The following is a 16,752-nucleotide window of genomic DNA, read 5'->3' as shown; positions in this document are numbered from 1 at the left end:
ATCATTTGTTTAAATTATTGATATTTCTACATATGCACCAATCTATGATATATTAATAGTTGGTTTTGAGCAAAGTGAAAAAGTTATGCATTGCATTCAGAAACTTAATAGTAGCTTTTACATATATTGTTCTGATAAATGAATATAATAAGTACATTGGACTTCCTGCCTCTCTTTAGTTAACTTTCTCTTAATTCAATACAATATCAATCTAAACAATCAGCATGTGTATTTCAAGATAATAATGTATGACTTAATGTATGAAAATGTTTTACCCAAGAAATTATTAGTATTTCTTAAAAACTGAAAAATCATCTAATTTATTTTATATCTCTACAAGCTGCAAAATCAATAAACATTTTATTTCTTTATCAGAATTTAGAATTATTTAATTCAATTTTATTAATTCATGAAAATGACGGTAATAAACCATACATGCTTTTGATCTTCATGTTACTAGGTAATTTGTGTTTACATACATTATGTTGATCCATCATCTTCATCTCCTTGTTGGTTGACAGAAGAAACTTTATAACTAAATTCTGAATATTCGCAAATTGCAAGTGTTTTGCGAAAAAGTCAAATTATCAAATGTTTCTTAAACAAGTTAATAACAACAAACATGTAAATGGGACTATTACAGGCCCCACCAGATCGAAATTTTGAGCTAGCCAGAATTACAGTCCGGTCTTAAGGATATTTCATTTCAATGTGAATTGCAAACTATACGAGTAATGTTTCCAATCATCAGAACTGCAATACTATTCCCAACGCGCGTTTCACCAACCAAGTTTACGTCTTCAGGAGAAAATGTTTGATGGTGAAGACCAAGCACAATTATTAAAATATCAATTACCAAAGTTTTGAATGTCAAAAATTTTGAAGTGGAAGATGTTGATGAACGATGCCCAACCGCTTAAAAGTTTTGCACGACATTGAGAATAAGCTGATATGCAGGATAAGGAGGCAAACACTTTTCTCTGTAAAATGTTTATTTCAATTGTATCAAATAAACAACTACAATTATGTCACGAGTCCAAAACGTACTTTACATACTGCTAGGGCAGTTTCTGTTCTGATGTTCGCAGCTTATGTAGGAAAATATGAATATTTAAAATTGATTTATATAATTTGCATGGGCATGTTGATATTTCCAGCAGGAGAACTCGTCAACAAAATTCATTGTTAATATTACGCTTATTGAAAAGTTTATTTTTCTTCTCCTGGAAGACAACTACTAAATATGTACAATATCCAGTACTCTTGAGGAAGGTAAGTTCAAATTAAATCAATCAGTTTTATCATTCCTATACTATAATTTTTTTATTTATGGCCCCTTTCAAAACTTTTCATGTATTTCATTATTTTCAAAATTCAAGATTGTATCTTTATAACCTTAAAGAAACATTACTTGCTGAGAACAATGTGAAAGATAGAATTTCAAGTAAATGTGTTGAAAATTAACCTTGCTAAGGTCTATTTTGATCATAAAATCATTGTTCTACTGACTAAGAATAAATAGAATATTGAGCAATAGGCGAGTACTTTCATTCACTTCAACAGCATTGTAATTCATAAAATTATACAGAAGATCCTTTGTATAAAATATTTGAGGAATATTTCTGAGAAAGAAGAAATTAATATATAAAATGTAAACATGAACTAATCATAGTATCACAGATTAATCAATCATAAAATAAATTGAGCAGTATCAAGTTATTAGCAAGTAGTGAGAAAATCTTACTTCATATATCACACAGACTTGTTGGCAACCCGAACAAATTGACTTACCATTCAAAAAGATCTAATCAAAAAATCATTATTAGATCCGTATTGCTTACTATTTGGTTTCAACAGAAACTTTGATGTATTGCACTCTTTGAATACATTCAAAAGAAATATAGCTACTACAGTAACAAAAAATCCACAAATTGCCCCAACAATGTTAACATCACTCATATTTTTCCATTCTTCAAACAAGATAGCTGACGCTAGTATTACTAATGTTGTAAAAAGTACATAATATATAGGTGTAACTACACTAGTACTAAAGAGGTCCAGAGCTTTGTTAAGATAATTCATTTGAATACATATACAAAATATTACTGTTAGTAATAGACCTAACGGTATCCACATATTTGGAAGACGCTCTTGATCACCACCTGAAAAAAATAAGAAATGATATATTTCTCAGCAATTCATAAACAGGTGTAACTGAATTATTAATTTAATTTTTCTACAAAAATTCATTTTTTGTGAAAGTACTTTTGTATTAATGATTACACTACTTATCTCAAATGCAACATATAACAAATTAAGGATACAATTTATATGCTAGATAAATATTTTGTTTTTCAGCACTCGAAGAAAATGAAGAAAGAACTAATATGAAATATCTATCATTGGTTTTTTGTATATTAACCTCGAATAGGTTAGTAGCAAATCATTTTTTCATCAATTCTATATTGTCAGGTCTATGTCAGGAAATTGTAGTGTTATTGCCAAAGAGTGTAAATTTTCCAGATATGTTCAGATTTGATGAGTGATTATTGCATAACAAGAAAAGAGTTTGACAAAATATAGAGCTTGGCAATACTCCACAATTTTTTTGTATGGGAGGTACGAATTGGTCATACAAACTGACTAGTCAACAGTGTTTACCGCTTTCTAGAATAACATTATAAAACTTTTACAGGCTGTATGAAGGTTATCAAAAAAATGTTTCACGTTTTCACGTTCAAAAATCCATTGTTATGATCAGGATTTAAAAAATGAATTTCTGACAAATTTTTTAGATTCCCAAAACAACTGTTAGTGAATATTAAATTTACCTGCAACGTTTTTGATAGCCAGGCCCAATCCTTTGCAGGCCATAACGGTTATACTTCCGATTGCTGAACAGAGCAGTATGTATACCGTCACATATCTAGTACCATAAAGAGGACCAAAATAGCAGAAAATTGAGAAACACACTATGACCACTAGGATTAAATACTCAATGAAAACTGTATTTTTAACTCTACTAAGCAACTCATTCAGTGTTTCTATTTGTTCTTCTTTCGGCGAATGGATGACTAGCATTGTGGATCCCAAAAGACACAACAAACAACCAGTCTGTAAAATAATCATAAGTTACTATAAAAGTTAGACTAAATTTCATATACGTATTTGATTGTTCATCAGTCAATAAAAATAATCCATATGAAAAAATTAATGAATAAATAAAAACAAAACCCGTATTCACTTAAAACAATTTAATGGTGTCGGATTCATTGATGAAATACATTTACTATACTGTTTTCCCAAAATAGGTTCAATTTGTTACTAATCTTGTGAAAAATTATTGAAAACAATGAAAACACTTCACACACAGCAGAACTGGAGCACTGTTTCTCGAAACACGTTGGGCTGTCCTAGTTAGCATCATCAGAAAATTACAGTTTTAGTGTATGAAAAAAATGTTTTCATTATATTCATTTTACGACAGGTGTTCCAATTCTTCCTATTATATTCAGACTTTGTTTAATTAATCTTATTGAAAGTAACTTATTTTTCAAACCATGTCTCATTACATACCTTTCCTATATTATTTAGTTTTTCATTCAAAAACTTTGATGCTAATAGGGCTGATACTAAAACGCTTAAAGCCCCCAAAGGAGTCACTAGGGAAGCTGGAGCAAATGTATATGCAGCGAAATTGAACACTTCTCCTATTCCCACTGGAACAAAAATTGTATCATAAATAAAACAATTTTAAAGTGGGGTAATATGAAAAATGCATGTTATTACAATTCTACATCAACTGGAAAAAAAATTGAAAATATTGTATTGAATGTCCAGTTGAAATAATTGAAATAGTTTCAATTCACTTTTCAGATCAAAGTTATTGATATGAACTTGAACAAAGTCATTGGCCATGCTCATTCAAATCATTTCAATCTCCTTGAAATTGGATTGAAACCATTTCCAGGATGAATGCAGTCACTAACAAATGTAGCATCAGAAATAGGCATCTGGTAATAACAAAAATTGTTGAAATTGAACTTTAGTAATCATTGATAATTTCCATCAAACAATAATTATAGCACAACTCCAAATCCATACCTCATATCTTACTTATATTATAAAATACAGAACTTTTTTTTTAGAGTGGAAAGTATTTTCAGTAGATTCACTTCAAGGTCTGTCTCTCTTTGAAAATGTCATTTCATACTTGCTAATACTGAAGTTAAAACATTTCATTATATTCCGAAATGGGAGACACACAATTAATTCTCTTTTCCACTAATATCAAAATAATACCCTCAAAATGTGACAATCAACACACAAAGTAATAGTATAGTGCAATAGAATTTATGAAGTATGAAAACTAATACTGAAAACAACAGGAGATGACAAACTATCATCTCCTGATTATGCTAACTTGGGTAGCGACATTTGCATTGAGAGACATCATTTTAATTCTGGTGAGAGGAAAGTTTTATCAATAGATCACCTTTTTCATTGCCAAATAACAGATGAGGATTTCAACTACTGATACCTGCTGATATTGAGTATTTTTTGTTGGGACTCTAAGCATTGATTTCAACAGTCATTTGCACATTTCAGGTGTCAAGCTAGAAAGCACCAGTTGTACTGGGTGCTTTAATTATATTGAACGTCTAGTATACTAACTGGTAATAAGGCCGAACCACCACATCCAGTCAGTGAGATAGCCAAATCCGCCAGCTCCAGCCCTCAAGTGTCCTCTTTGACTAACTCGAGTCAAGGATAATTTTTTCAAAATAAAACTCGATCCAATAAATAGAGAAGAACCAATGGATAAAAGTAATCCCAAGTAAAAGTCAAATTCGCCTGTGAACTTAGTGTTGGCAATTTTTGTTGTGGAATCCATTGTAATTTATTTCAAAATATGCTCATTGCTGAATAACTTCATGTGAAAACATCTAGTAATAATTGGTAATGCGGAATAATCAAATAGAATTGAACGGGGCGGTTTTTTCGGACTAATACATTCTTCATTGATGAGAAAATAAAAACTGGGGCTGGATATAATTCACTGGAAATTTTCGTAAATTTTACTTCACTTATGAAATTATTCAAAGCCACTAATCAATGAAAACTGAATAAAATACAAAATTACTGTCACAACCACTCTAGAGTATGTGTTTTGTGGCACAAAACAGCCACACTGTGGTTTGAGGTCACGTCACAAAGCAAGGTTGGGAAGTTGTTTCTGATCACTGTGACACAGTTCAGAAAATCTGTGACCGTGAAATTCACAGATCTCATAAGAGTAAATAATCAAAATGGCCATCAATATTGACCCCTATCATTTTGTGAGGACGAACAAGGCCGTAGCACAGTATAATGCTAAAAGCATCTATGAATTACCAACATAGCTGAAAGTGCAATATTTTTGCATACGGTAAAATAATATAAAACGAAAAAATCGAACAGAGTTTGGAAAGCTTGTCGGAGAGTCTCAAACTAAAGAAAAGAATTGGTTTGTTTGTCTAATACAACCAGTTCTGATGAGATGCAACAACATTGGAACATACATGTACGCAGGTGGTTACCGAAACTAAATAAAGAATTTTTTGTTAATGGAACCTTATCAGCCTTAATTGTGCACTGAGTGAAGAATATTTCTTTAATGCAATAACTTTCTCACCTAATCATACTTATTTTTTTTCAGGTTTAATATCAGGTATTATATTTGATTTAACCGATAATAATTACACAATAATTACAACGAAATGAAGGAATACAAAATTCATTAAAACCAGCAAAAAATCAAATTCAATAAAAACTCAAAAGATAAATTATGTTACATTCAAGACACTGAACTCTACGTAAAAGCAGCAACCTCATCCATCTAGAGGGGAGTTATTTAGATCGGATATTGGATCATATCGCTTTTCCTGTAGAACAGCAATAAATAAGGAACTCGCGTTCCTTGGAGTTTCAGTATGTATCCTTCCTGCACGGTCTTGAACGAAGAATCGTCTTACTTTATCCAGCAGTTGTAGCCGACGTGGAAGACATCGGTCACGTGTAGTGTCCAATGTTGGCATTTTTGGTTTCGTAGTGAATGCGAATAGCTTATACTGTTTCTCTGTTAAAGGTTGGGTTTCAGATGATTCCAATATCGAATCAATCTTCTAGTTGAATTCAAAATCCATAGCCTTGATAACCTTCGTGCAACGGTCGTCGGTGTATTCGAAAAATTTCAGATGCAAAACGAGGATAACAGAAAGTTTGCAGAGCATAATTTGCTCCCACGTTTCGACCTTCTCGTTTGTTTTCGACGAAGTCAGCCCCTCTAAACTGTTCTTGGAGACGAGTACTTTGAGCGTACAGTGTCTTCTCAATGTTGAGTGGCAATGTTGATTTGGAATACATAGGAACTGGGTCTTTAATCATTTTTTGAAAACGGTCACATTCTTCTTTCCATCGCGCAACTTTCCCTAAAAATGTTAATCTAATTTGATAACACTTGCACTTTCTTTTCTTTCTCAGATGGATTTGTTTCAGCATGAGTTTCAGCTTTCTCCGTACTCATATTCCCATTATTTTCTATAATGTCCTTCAAGAAAGCATTCGTTATAGAGCCACTGGAGATCTGTCGATATTTCTAATTGAACATTTTCGAAAATTTGATAAAAGGGCATCTGCTTTTATAAAGTCTAGTACTTTTTTAATGACCTTGATTGTTGTATAAAGGAGCTTCTTATTCAAAAAGCTCTATGCATAACTTTCAAAATGTTTCAACAGTAAACTGCATAAACAGAACTTTGGCACTCTAATGTGAGCAAAAATAAATCATATTTTATCTAGTTATATGTCATGTACGATTTAATAGATAATGTCTTACAGATTATAACCTCCAACTTATTATCTATAAAAAATACATCGATGATTTAATAATTACATTACCAAAATTAGGAAATGCAGAAATACTGGAAGTTTTCAGTAGATATGATCCATATATTAAATTTAACATTGAATGGGAGGATGGTGAATATATCGTTTCTTTTTGGACACAAAATTTCTTTGAACTTCAGAGAATACTATCCTAATATATCGGTATAGAAAAATAATAAGCTCTGGTATATTTATAAATTACCATTCTTACCATAAACTATTCATGAAAGTGAATTTGATCAAATAATAAAAATCTAGTAGATGGTAGAAAAACTGGCCCCATTTACATAATCATTAATAATGAATCAGATTTCCTGTATAAACTATTTGAACAGAATACTTTTTCTGAATGATCCTGAAATGATGTATTTTATATATATATATATATATAGTATCCCTCCGATTATCAACTAAACCAATCGCCACTGTTTTATGGTCCAACTTACTTCCCGTAAACAAAGTTATACTGCCTTCAATGTAAGGATGGAAAATACCTCTCTATTGTCTTTTGTGATTCTGAGTGCTATACCAATACAATACATGTATTTTGAAGCGGGTATCGGACTATCCTTTTCTGTACAACTTATTGGCGAGGGGGGGTGGCGGGTAATGAGAGGTTATTATGGAGAATTTGTTTACATTTGAAGTGAGTAGGACCATAAAAGAGTGGCGGTAGATATAGTTGATAATCGGAGGAATATTATATATTTGTAAAATAAATCATTTCAGGTGGAAACGTGTTATGTTCAAATAGTTCCTACAGGAAATCTGATTTATTATTAATGATTATGGAAATGAGGCCAGTTTTTCTACCACCTACTAGATTTTTATTTATGTATAGCTTTATAATAAAGCGCGTGGTTTACTGGGTTGAAATTAAATTATTTCAAATTAACTAAAGTCTATCCAAATCCAAGATAGAGTAAAACAAAACAAAACCGAAGCGTGATGTTCACGTGATCGCCCAGTGTCAGATGGAAAGGGCAGCGTTCATTGGTGAATTCGCCTTCTTGGTACGAGTTCGGTACCAGCACAGGGTTGTAATCAGTCGTTTGCGTGTTTGTGTGGCGTGCGTTATAGTATATTGTTTAAAATTGTTTTCCAAGATGTCCAGTACAGACACTGCTGATGACACTGTGAGCTATCCTCTGAGTCCAGCCAGGAAACGATCCAAAAAAAGACATTTGAGTGTTGAGATGAAAGAAGAGAGGAAAGAAATTGATACATCGACTGGCGACAAAGTCGTATCGAAAGTTTCCGATAAAATTGGAGTGTGTTGCGCTTCGATTTACAATGTTTTACGGGAATATAAACAAAATCATACATTTTCCAAACCGAATACAAATCTGAATCGTCAAACCATTATAAAATCAATAGATGATGCTGATAAACATGCAATCAGGAGGAAAGTGCATAAGTACTTTTTCAGAAATGAAATACCCACGATAGACAAAGTACTCACAGAAATAAATGAAGATGTTTTATTGCCAAGTTTTAAGCGGTCAACATTTCATAAAGTATTGAAACATTTGAATTCTGTATGGAAAAAACGAGGGCGCAATAGTTTATTATTGGATAAAGAGGAAATTGTGTTATGGAGGAGAGAGTATTTGACCAAAATTAAATTCATAGGGAACAACAGAGAACAATGTATTATATGGATGAAACCAGGGTTAATGCTGGTCATACTACCCCTAAAGTATGGGTCGATGAAACTGTGTCCTTATCTAGGAGGGCCTTTCTAGATGGACTATCCACCGGATTAACAAATCCATCAGGTAAACTTATATTTATATTAAGACCTGCCTCAATCTCAATATGTTAAAAGTGGTTTGTTGTTTTATTTACTTACATACCTCTTCATAATTTTAGGTAAAGGAAAACGGCTTATTATTTGTCACATCGGCAATGAGAATGGGTTTATTGCTGAAGGGCTGTGGTGTTTCGAGTCGAAAAAAACTGGAGATTATCACGAAGAAATGAACGGTGAATCTTTCGAACAGTGGTTTTCCAAAGTTTTACCCCAATGCTGTGATTGTAATAAACGATGCACCTTATCATTCACGACAGTTAGAGAAGATTCCGACAACGTCTTCAAAGAAGGTTGAAATCCAAAATTGGCTGCGATCAATGAATATTAGCTTTGAAGACTCAATGCTAAGAGTACAGCTACTAAAAATTGTCAAGGAACGCAAGCTTGAATACCAGAAATATATAGTCGATGAGATGGCAGCAGGCCAAAACAAAATTGTCCTTCGCCTGCCTCCATACCACTGCGAGCTCAATCCCATCGAGTTAATATGGGCGGATGTGAAAAATTTTGTAGCTCAGCGTAACTCCACGTTCAAATTTGCAGATCTCAAAGTACTTTTTGATGAGGCTCACTCAACAACTAACTTACGTCACACAAAGAATATGATTTCCATTTTGATTTTTCTTTCTTTGCACAAGGCTCTCGAGTTGCATATAGATAATATTCAATAAAAAATGACGGTTGTCATTTTTCTAACCTTTTTTTGGTTGGGATATGTCAAATAATGAAATAATATAAACCTAGTTTCAAAAACTTTATTTATAAGAATAAGATCAAAAAAATGATCATTAAAAATATCAAAAATATCCCCTTCCATAATATCGGTCCACAAAGACCCCTAGATACCTATTTTTAATGAAATCACATAATAATATCAAACCTCAATCGTAATTATAAATTATCATGATTTCTAATCGAAAACTCTTTATATCGGACCTCACAAACCGTATCGCTTGTTTATCAAATCTGAGAACAAATCACAAATTTCTTCATCTGATTTCATGAAGCAAAGTTCATTACTTTTAAAATTAACATTTATCATTGTTATGAATTAGTTCATTTGAAATAATTTACTTACAACCCAGTGGTTTTAACCTTACCTTTGAGAAATTGGTTTTGTTGTTTTATCAAAATAAATAGGAATATGGACAGATAAACATGAAATTGACTGAAAATGAACTGAAAATATGTATCCTTTTGTTTATTATAAGGTTCCTGATAGCATTGGCTCGAGACACTCACGTTCAAAAGAAGAAAATGGAAATATTCCAGTTCTTGAGTTTGAAAATCAAAGATCAGACCCAGATCTAGAAAATAATTCTGGGGATGATAGTTCCATAAAAAGGAATATAAAAGAACTTACAAGTATAATTTCAAATGGGATGATGTGAGTAAAAATGAAAAATGATTATTATAATAATACTTTTAAGGAGTTCTCAGGAGTTTTGTGAATGTTTCTAGGAAGTGACCATTGTTTCACATGGATACTTAGCCAAGAATTATTAAATGAAACGTATTAGATATTATTCATGCAAAAACTTCTGCTGTTTTTCATTTGAAAGATTTCATGATTGTTTTTTGTTTATTTTTCTGATGTAGGTACAAATAAAAGATTTTCAGTTCCAGAATATTTTTTTTGCCTTTCAAATTCAATATCACACAAAACTTTGTAGAATCGTGCCAGAAATTTCAAATATTCAGAAGAGAAAGATTATCAAATATCAAATTTCTTCCGATTTGAAAATCATAATATCCATAGGAATTCTCGAATCTAGTATTGTTTCATTCTACTGTGACAGAAACCTAATTAAAACAAAACACATTTGCAATCGTGAAAGAGCAATTTGAAGAAGAAAAAAGACACATTTTTATCAAATGTTCAGATTATGATCTTTCTCTTAAGGCACATTTCCTAGTTTCCAAGAAATTTTTTATTCCATATATTTTTCCAATTTAAAGGGATAACATTATTACAAGTTTGGCAATACTGGCATTTGGTCTGAAATGACTTATGCGCATGTGCTATGCTTAGGCTTGCGCGGTACATTTTGGGTACTATTTTCTGGTAAATTTCAGTACTTCTTAAATTGACGTTGCGTAAGATTCCTAGAAACCCTGGTGTTGGTAACGCTTAGATTTTGTTTTGAACTTTTTGAAGGAACCACCTGTTGCTTTTAACAACACTTACGAGGTTTTCCCAAGATGGCGCTATTCTGAATTGTTCGAGTCCCCGCTGAGTCAGTCAAATTAATTATTATCTGTCATTGTCAAAAAGAATTTTCAACTTTTGGTATTTTGAAATTGATATTTTTTGTCATCCCAATCTTTACATTGTTCGCATTTTTTATTATAGTTTTCGTTCGTTAGTTCTCAGTTATTTTAGTTTGGTTACATTTTTCAGTAGTAATAAGGAATAGTTTTATATAGTGTATAAGGATACTTTTTGTAAAATGGGACAATTCTGTATTTTGTGTGAACAGTGTAAAAATTCGAGTAATCATCTGTATTCAGTGCCAAAGGTAAATGAAACATTTTATAATTACTGTCAATCCACCACGGATAAACTAAGTTTGTATCAGCCTACACCAAAAACCAACTTCATATTTTGAATAATCCTTCACCCTTTTAAATCCACCTTCTGCTACTAGAGTATCATTACTTTCTTAATCATAATATCAAATTGAAAATAAACATTCACTTATGCTTTTTTTAAATACAACTTAAAACCTAGTTGCAAGAAAAGTCTACTCATAGAATCATAGAATCATAGATACCTACAGATGAATATTACAGTATGCAGAGAGATTTATTGCATTTCTACAGAATTATTATGAGAAGTAAGTTAGTTTACAGTTACATGAAATTTAACATCCATTTAAAATATCATGATATTAATATCAGCATAAAATTTAAAACTAATAAAAAATTAAATCCAAATCAACAATTAATAAATCATAGATTAAGTTTGAAAATCACTCTCTGAGTAGGGCTCCATGTCAAACAAATAGTTCCCCAAGCCTAACAGAATGTTGTATATTTTTGAAATCTTGTGGAAAATTATTGTAGAAATCGAGGGTGTTGTTGTATTGTGGACTTGTATAAAGAAAATTTATTGGGTGGTTAAAAGACTACTCATGTATGATGAGAAACCTAATGCTCTCTTAAATATATACTCGTAGTAGTTGATTGCATATAGAATTCCAAGCAACCAAACAGTATGCTCTTTTAACTTTACTTGTTCTCAATTGGTGATTTGAATGGTTTTATTTGTGCATTGTACCTGATCAAAATCTGTAATTTATAGGATGAAAACAAGAGGAAACTGTGGATGGATGCTGTTAAGAAATATCTGCCTGATGGTGCTTTCATTTGCTCAAAGCATTTTCCCATCCATTTCATTGGTGAGAAAAAACTATTGAAGGGTGCCAAACCATCATGCATGTGAGTATTCAGTTTCTACAGCACTACCTATAAATCCTATCAAAGATTTGTATATTTTTTTCAAGGTGCACTTATAGAGAAGTACTTAATTGTACAAATTTCAAGAAAACGTGCACCATTTCCAGAACCAGTTTACTAATAATTTCTGTAGTTGGAAAGTATCCGTTGAATAAGGTATCAAAAGCAAATTTGATCACATACAAATCAAGAGAAAACAATTGGTGTTATCAAAATGATAAATATCAAATTATTCATATATGAAATGATAAATAACCCCTTCTAGCTTTACCTATCTACAAAAAAAAGGTTCTTTTCAACCGGCTGTTCTCTAACAGTAACCCTGAGAAGTTTGCAGTTGGAAACAAACACTCTATGCCATTCATTTCTCTTGAAGATAAAAGATTGTTGTTGTTTTCAGTTCAACTCAAGCATATCAATGTCCTTTTACAAATTTCATATAAGGCTCATAACGGACTTTAAAAAGAAAGTTATTGATAACATAATATGAGAAGAGATATTTATGTAACCATTATTTAATTGAATCATGTTGAAAAAGGGATATGTTACAAATTGTCCAAATGTGTGGAGTTTAGTTATAACATTTCATATTATTTTTCATTTCAATGATCGCAACTGCTGTTTTGTTCAATATTTTACATCATATTTTCCCTTGATACCTTTCATAAAAATACATCATTTTTCAATACGGGCTAATATGTGCTAATATCATTCTATAAATAAAAGGTGATAGTGGAAGAAAGGGGTAAAGTTGAAGAACATTTTCTATAAATGCCTGATTCACAGAAAATTAACTTCATTAACTTTACCCTCTATTTTCTGATATTTCATATTTGTCAATATCTGTGTAAGCTTACTGCTTACACATGGAAATAATAAATACGTTGTCATTATTATAAACAGCCTCTTCTGAGAACATAATAAAAAAAAGCTGTATCTTTTAGAATCTTCTTGTGAGACGGTTATAATTAAATGCCAGTAGGAATTTTTAAAAAAATTAATGAAAAAGTTGTTATCGAACAAAGGGTTATATTTAGCTTAGAATCGCACGTTGAAAGGTAAGATTGCGTTAATCCCTGTTCGCACAAGTTTCGACTTCTGAGGGCTGCCGTTCGTAGGGGAACGACAGCTGGTTTACAGAAAAACCAATTTTAACAAATACCATTTTAGTTTTTTGTCCATGTTTATTTACAGGGATCTCAATTTATTCAGTTTTGTTTACAATAAATTATATAACAAAGGAAGCTTGTGCTGTAACCACTTATACTACTACTACTATAATTATTATAGACACATTTATGTGTGTTTAATGAAGGACAAAATTAAAGTAATGAAAAACATTTGCATGAGTAAAGAGTGAGATTCTTAAAAATATTTTCATCATCACAGAAGAAATTGATTTTATCAGAGTAGTTATTTTCAAGTCTCAACATTTTAGATGTTGGAGATGAAGAATGATACCCATAGTTAGTTAAGTGATATGGTGTAATAAATAGCTTTATTTGTCTGATGGACCTTCGTGGAACGTTGAAAGTTATAAGGGAGAGAATTTCCGGACAATCAATGAAACCAGATATAATTTTGAATAGATAAACTAATGATTTAATGTAACTTCGATTCTGAAATCAGCATGAAATATTTCTAAAATTGAACTGAATGTATAAACCCATCCTGTCTAATTTCGTAATAGTTAGTTTCCTGGCTTTTCCCTGATCATTTTCAGTAAAAATATTTGACTGCAACTGAGACAATCATATTCAGTTGTGTTGATGAAGTAATCTTAGAGAATAAAGTTGATACTGAAATTAGTTTCAATGAATATCTTATGAGGAGTACTTCGTCAACACCGCTGACTGTCGTAGTTGCACTTGAAACGTTTGGAGTTTACCAAAGAAGACAACAGCAAAACCCAAAAACCAACCAAAACATTGAAGTCAGTCATGAAATCATACTACATGAGCTGTTGAAAATTATTGATGAAGGATGCTGAAATTTTCCCAGATTCAAAGATTGATTTTCATTTTTTTATAACTGGTTTTATTTTTCAGTTTGCAGTTGGATTATCCAGTGGAAAAAACTCCGTTTGAAACATGAACAACTGAAATACTTGAATTCCTATATTTAGTTCTGTGATCAGTTTTTTCAAAGAATATTTGATAAAGCTTCTGCCAAATATCTGATAAGGATTGTGTGATTATTTATATAGTTTTATTAATTTAATTAAATAACATTTATTGATCTAAAGGGTAAAACATGTTTTAGACAAGGAAATTGATGGATATATAGCCGTTACTATGTGGTAGAAGATCATTATGAAAAATTTAGATTTTAGACAAGTTCTATTGTGAAATTGACGTGATAGTCATTTTTATAATTGTTATATATTATAATCATGTAAGGTAAGCTGAAAAGTACCAAACCTTCAGTATTTAGAAAACATTAGAATACGGGTTTGGAGAACTGTCGGTTTACTGTCAAATAGGAATGAAGTTGTAATGTCAGATAATTCTTTGTAATAAAGTTTGATCTGAAAGTATTTGGTCTGTATCCGAAAATACATAACAATAATAAAAATAGGTATTTTGATATTTTTTATTTCTCAGTGAAACCGCTCCTGAACTTCCACTAAACGTTTTTCCTAGTCCATCCTAGTCACACTCTGTCACAAAACATCCATTGGCAAATTCTAGCAGTATTCAACTAGAGAATATTCCTAATCCCATTTTGATTTCAAATACTTGACATCCAGATTGAACCAAGATCATTTGGAGGTGATAATGTTCACATATCCATAACAATTCCAATCAACTTTGTTGATATCATTTTCAGCATTTTTGGGATGATGAGAGCTGCAGGTGGATGCAATACTCATCCCAAGTCAATTCAAGTTGGACAAATATTCCGCCTAATGTCCCTCTATTCTCTGATAAAACCGCCCAGGGAAAGTAATGTTAGTGGAGGAGAAATGATGAAATCCCTTCTTCATATTGGAGATCTGAAAGAAAAACAGCAAAAATTTATATTCTATATTGAAATAGAAAAAACTATCTCCGAAATTGAAGAGGACTTCTCAGGTATTGATGAAGCTTTTGCTTATTTCTGTGAATATGTTGCAAAAAAAATTAAAGGCAACACCAAATGTGGAGAATGTGTGGATTCGATATTGGAGAAGGGAAATGAAATGAAATATTCAATTCCCTCATAAGAAACAAGAGCAGAGGATTTTTAACATTACCATCACAAAAAATTAATAGCTTTCTTCACGATGTTGAAGCCACAATAATATCAGGTGTTTTTGAGAGGGAACTTAAAAGAAATTGCTTTCCAGTAATTTTAATCAAATTGTCAAATTTTTCTCCCAAAAATATTGTAGGTTGTGAACACCACAAGGAAGAATTGTTAAGAGAGGCACTGAGGGCATATTTGATCTCTAGATTGAATATCTGCTGTGCTAAAGAGCATAATGAAAGAGCCCTCGAAAATAAAAATTTAAAAAAATACAATTTTCTGTTAGTCAACTTTCGAAAAATCTGAAAATATCTGTTGAGATGTGAAACTCTCATCAGATGTATGTTTTTTTAAAATTTGATTGAATATTTTCAAAAAACTACCATCATAATTGATGATCACATTGTTTGAAAAAAAGAACTCTTTTACACACTCAATGTAAAAGGTTGTAGTGAGCAATTAAAGTATATCAGAAGACATTTTGTATTTGTATTCTAAAAGACGCTAATCTACTTTCATGCAGTCTGCAGAAATTCAACCTAGTGTTCTCTGAACATTACGGTATTTTACTTTTCGTGGGAACCTGAATATAAAAGAAATCCCATCACAAGGAAACTGGAAGTTAATTTACCACTGGTAAGGATATTAAATACAATTTCACCTCAGACTGATAAAAAACTAACTTAACTTTTAAACGGTTTGACGTAGAAACATGAAAAAAACGTTTGGGGGCTATTACCGATACTATTTTTTGAAAAATTTGAAATTTTAATTGGCATGGGGGTCAAGTGTCAAATTGATCTATCAGTGATGACCTGCACATGCAATCATTGCAAAAAATATGACTCAATGAAATCAAATTAAAATAATAATAATGGAAGATATTTGAATTGAACTTTGTTCAATTTATGCTGGAACTGTAAATTTCAATAATTATAAATACAGAAATCTTATAAACTTGAATATACTTTTACAGACAATAAATAGTTCACATTCTTTCTGAACCAAAGAAGTTATTCAATACATCTGATGATCAACGGAAGGTAATTGACCATCTTACATCTATTGTAAATTAATAAATTTTGCCTTGTAATTTCTCTCAAGTTATTTGCAGAACCCAAAGGCTTGCATGACGAGTTCAAGGTGGGACTGTAGTGCTATTTCTCTTAAGTGATTTTCTGTACTTAACGAGATGTGTATGTATAAGAAAATCAATGTCCTGATTCATGAGTAGAACTGCTAGGTGTGATACACATACATCCATAGTCACTATGAGTACATGTATTTTGGTTGAATATCTATTAGAAAACAGCTGTGTTTCTACT

General features: G+C 31.5%; 1 protein-coding gene across 1 annotated transcript; it reads right to left on the bottom strand.

The window, feature by feature from the left end:
- Positions 1 to 974: 974 nt before the first annotated feature.
- spict (magnesium transporter spict) lies at positions 975 to 5,189 on the bottom strand. Its single transcript, XM_023166589.2, has 4 exons — positions 4,675 to 5,189; positions 3,577 to 3,719; positions 2,832 to 3,114; positions 975 to 2,162 (listed from the first exon to the last, which is right to left on the bottom strand). Exons 1-4 carry the CDS (start codon positions 4,892 to 4,894, stop codon positions 1,795 to 1,797), a joined length of 1,014 nt encoding a protein of 337 aa, XP_023022357.2. The 5' UTR covers positions 4,895 to 5,189; the 3' UTR covers positions 975 to 1,794.
- Between the last annotated feature and the right edge of the window lie 11,563 nt (positions 5,190 to 16,752).

The sequence above is a fragment of the Leptinotarsa decemlineata genome, unplaced genomic scaffold (genome assembly GCF_025532065.1).
Source record: "Leptinotarsa decemlineata unplaced genomic scaffold, Ldec_3_MD MMD2_tig00000218_RagTag_RagTag, whole genome shotgun sequence".
Taxonomy (NCBI): domain Eukaryota; kingdom Metazoa; phylum Arthropoda; class Insecta; order Coleoptera; family Chrysomelidae; genus Leptinotarsa; species Leptinotarsa decemlineata.
Note: the sequence above shows the minus strand (reverse complement) of the source record. Positions and strands in the feature narration are given on the sequence as shown.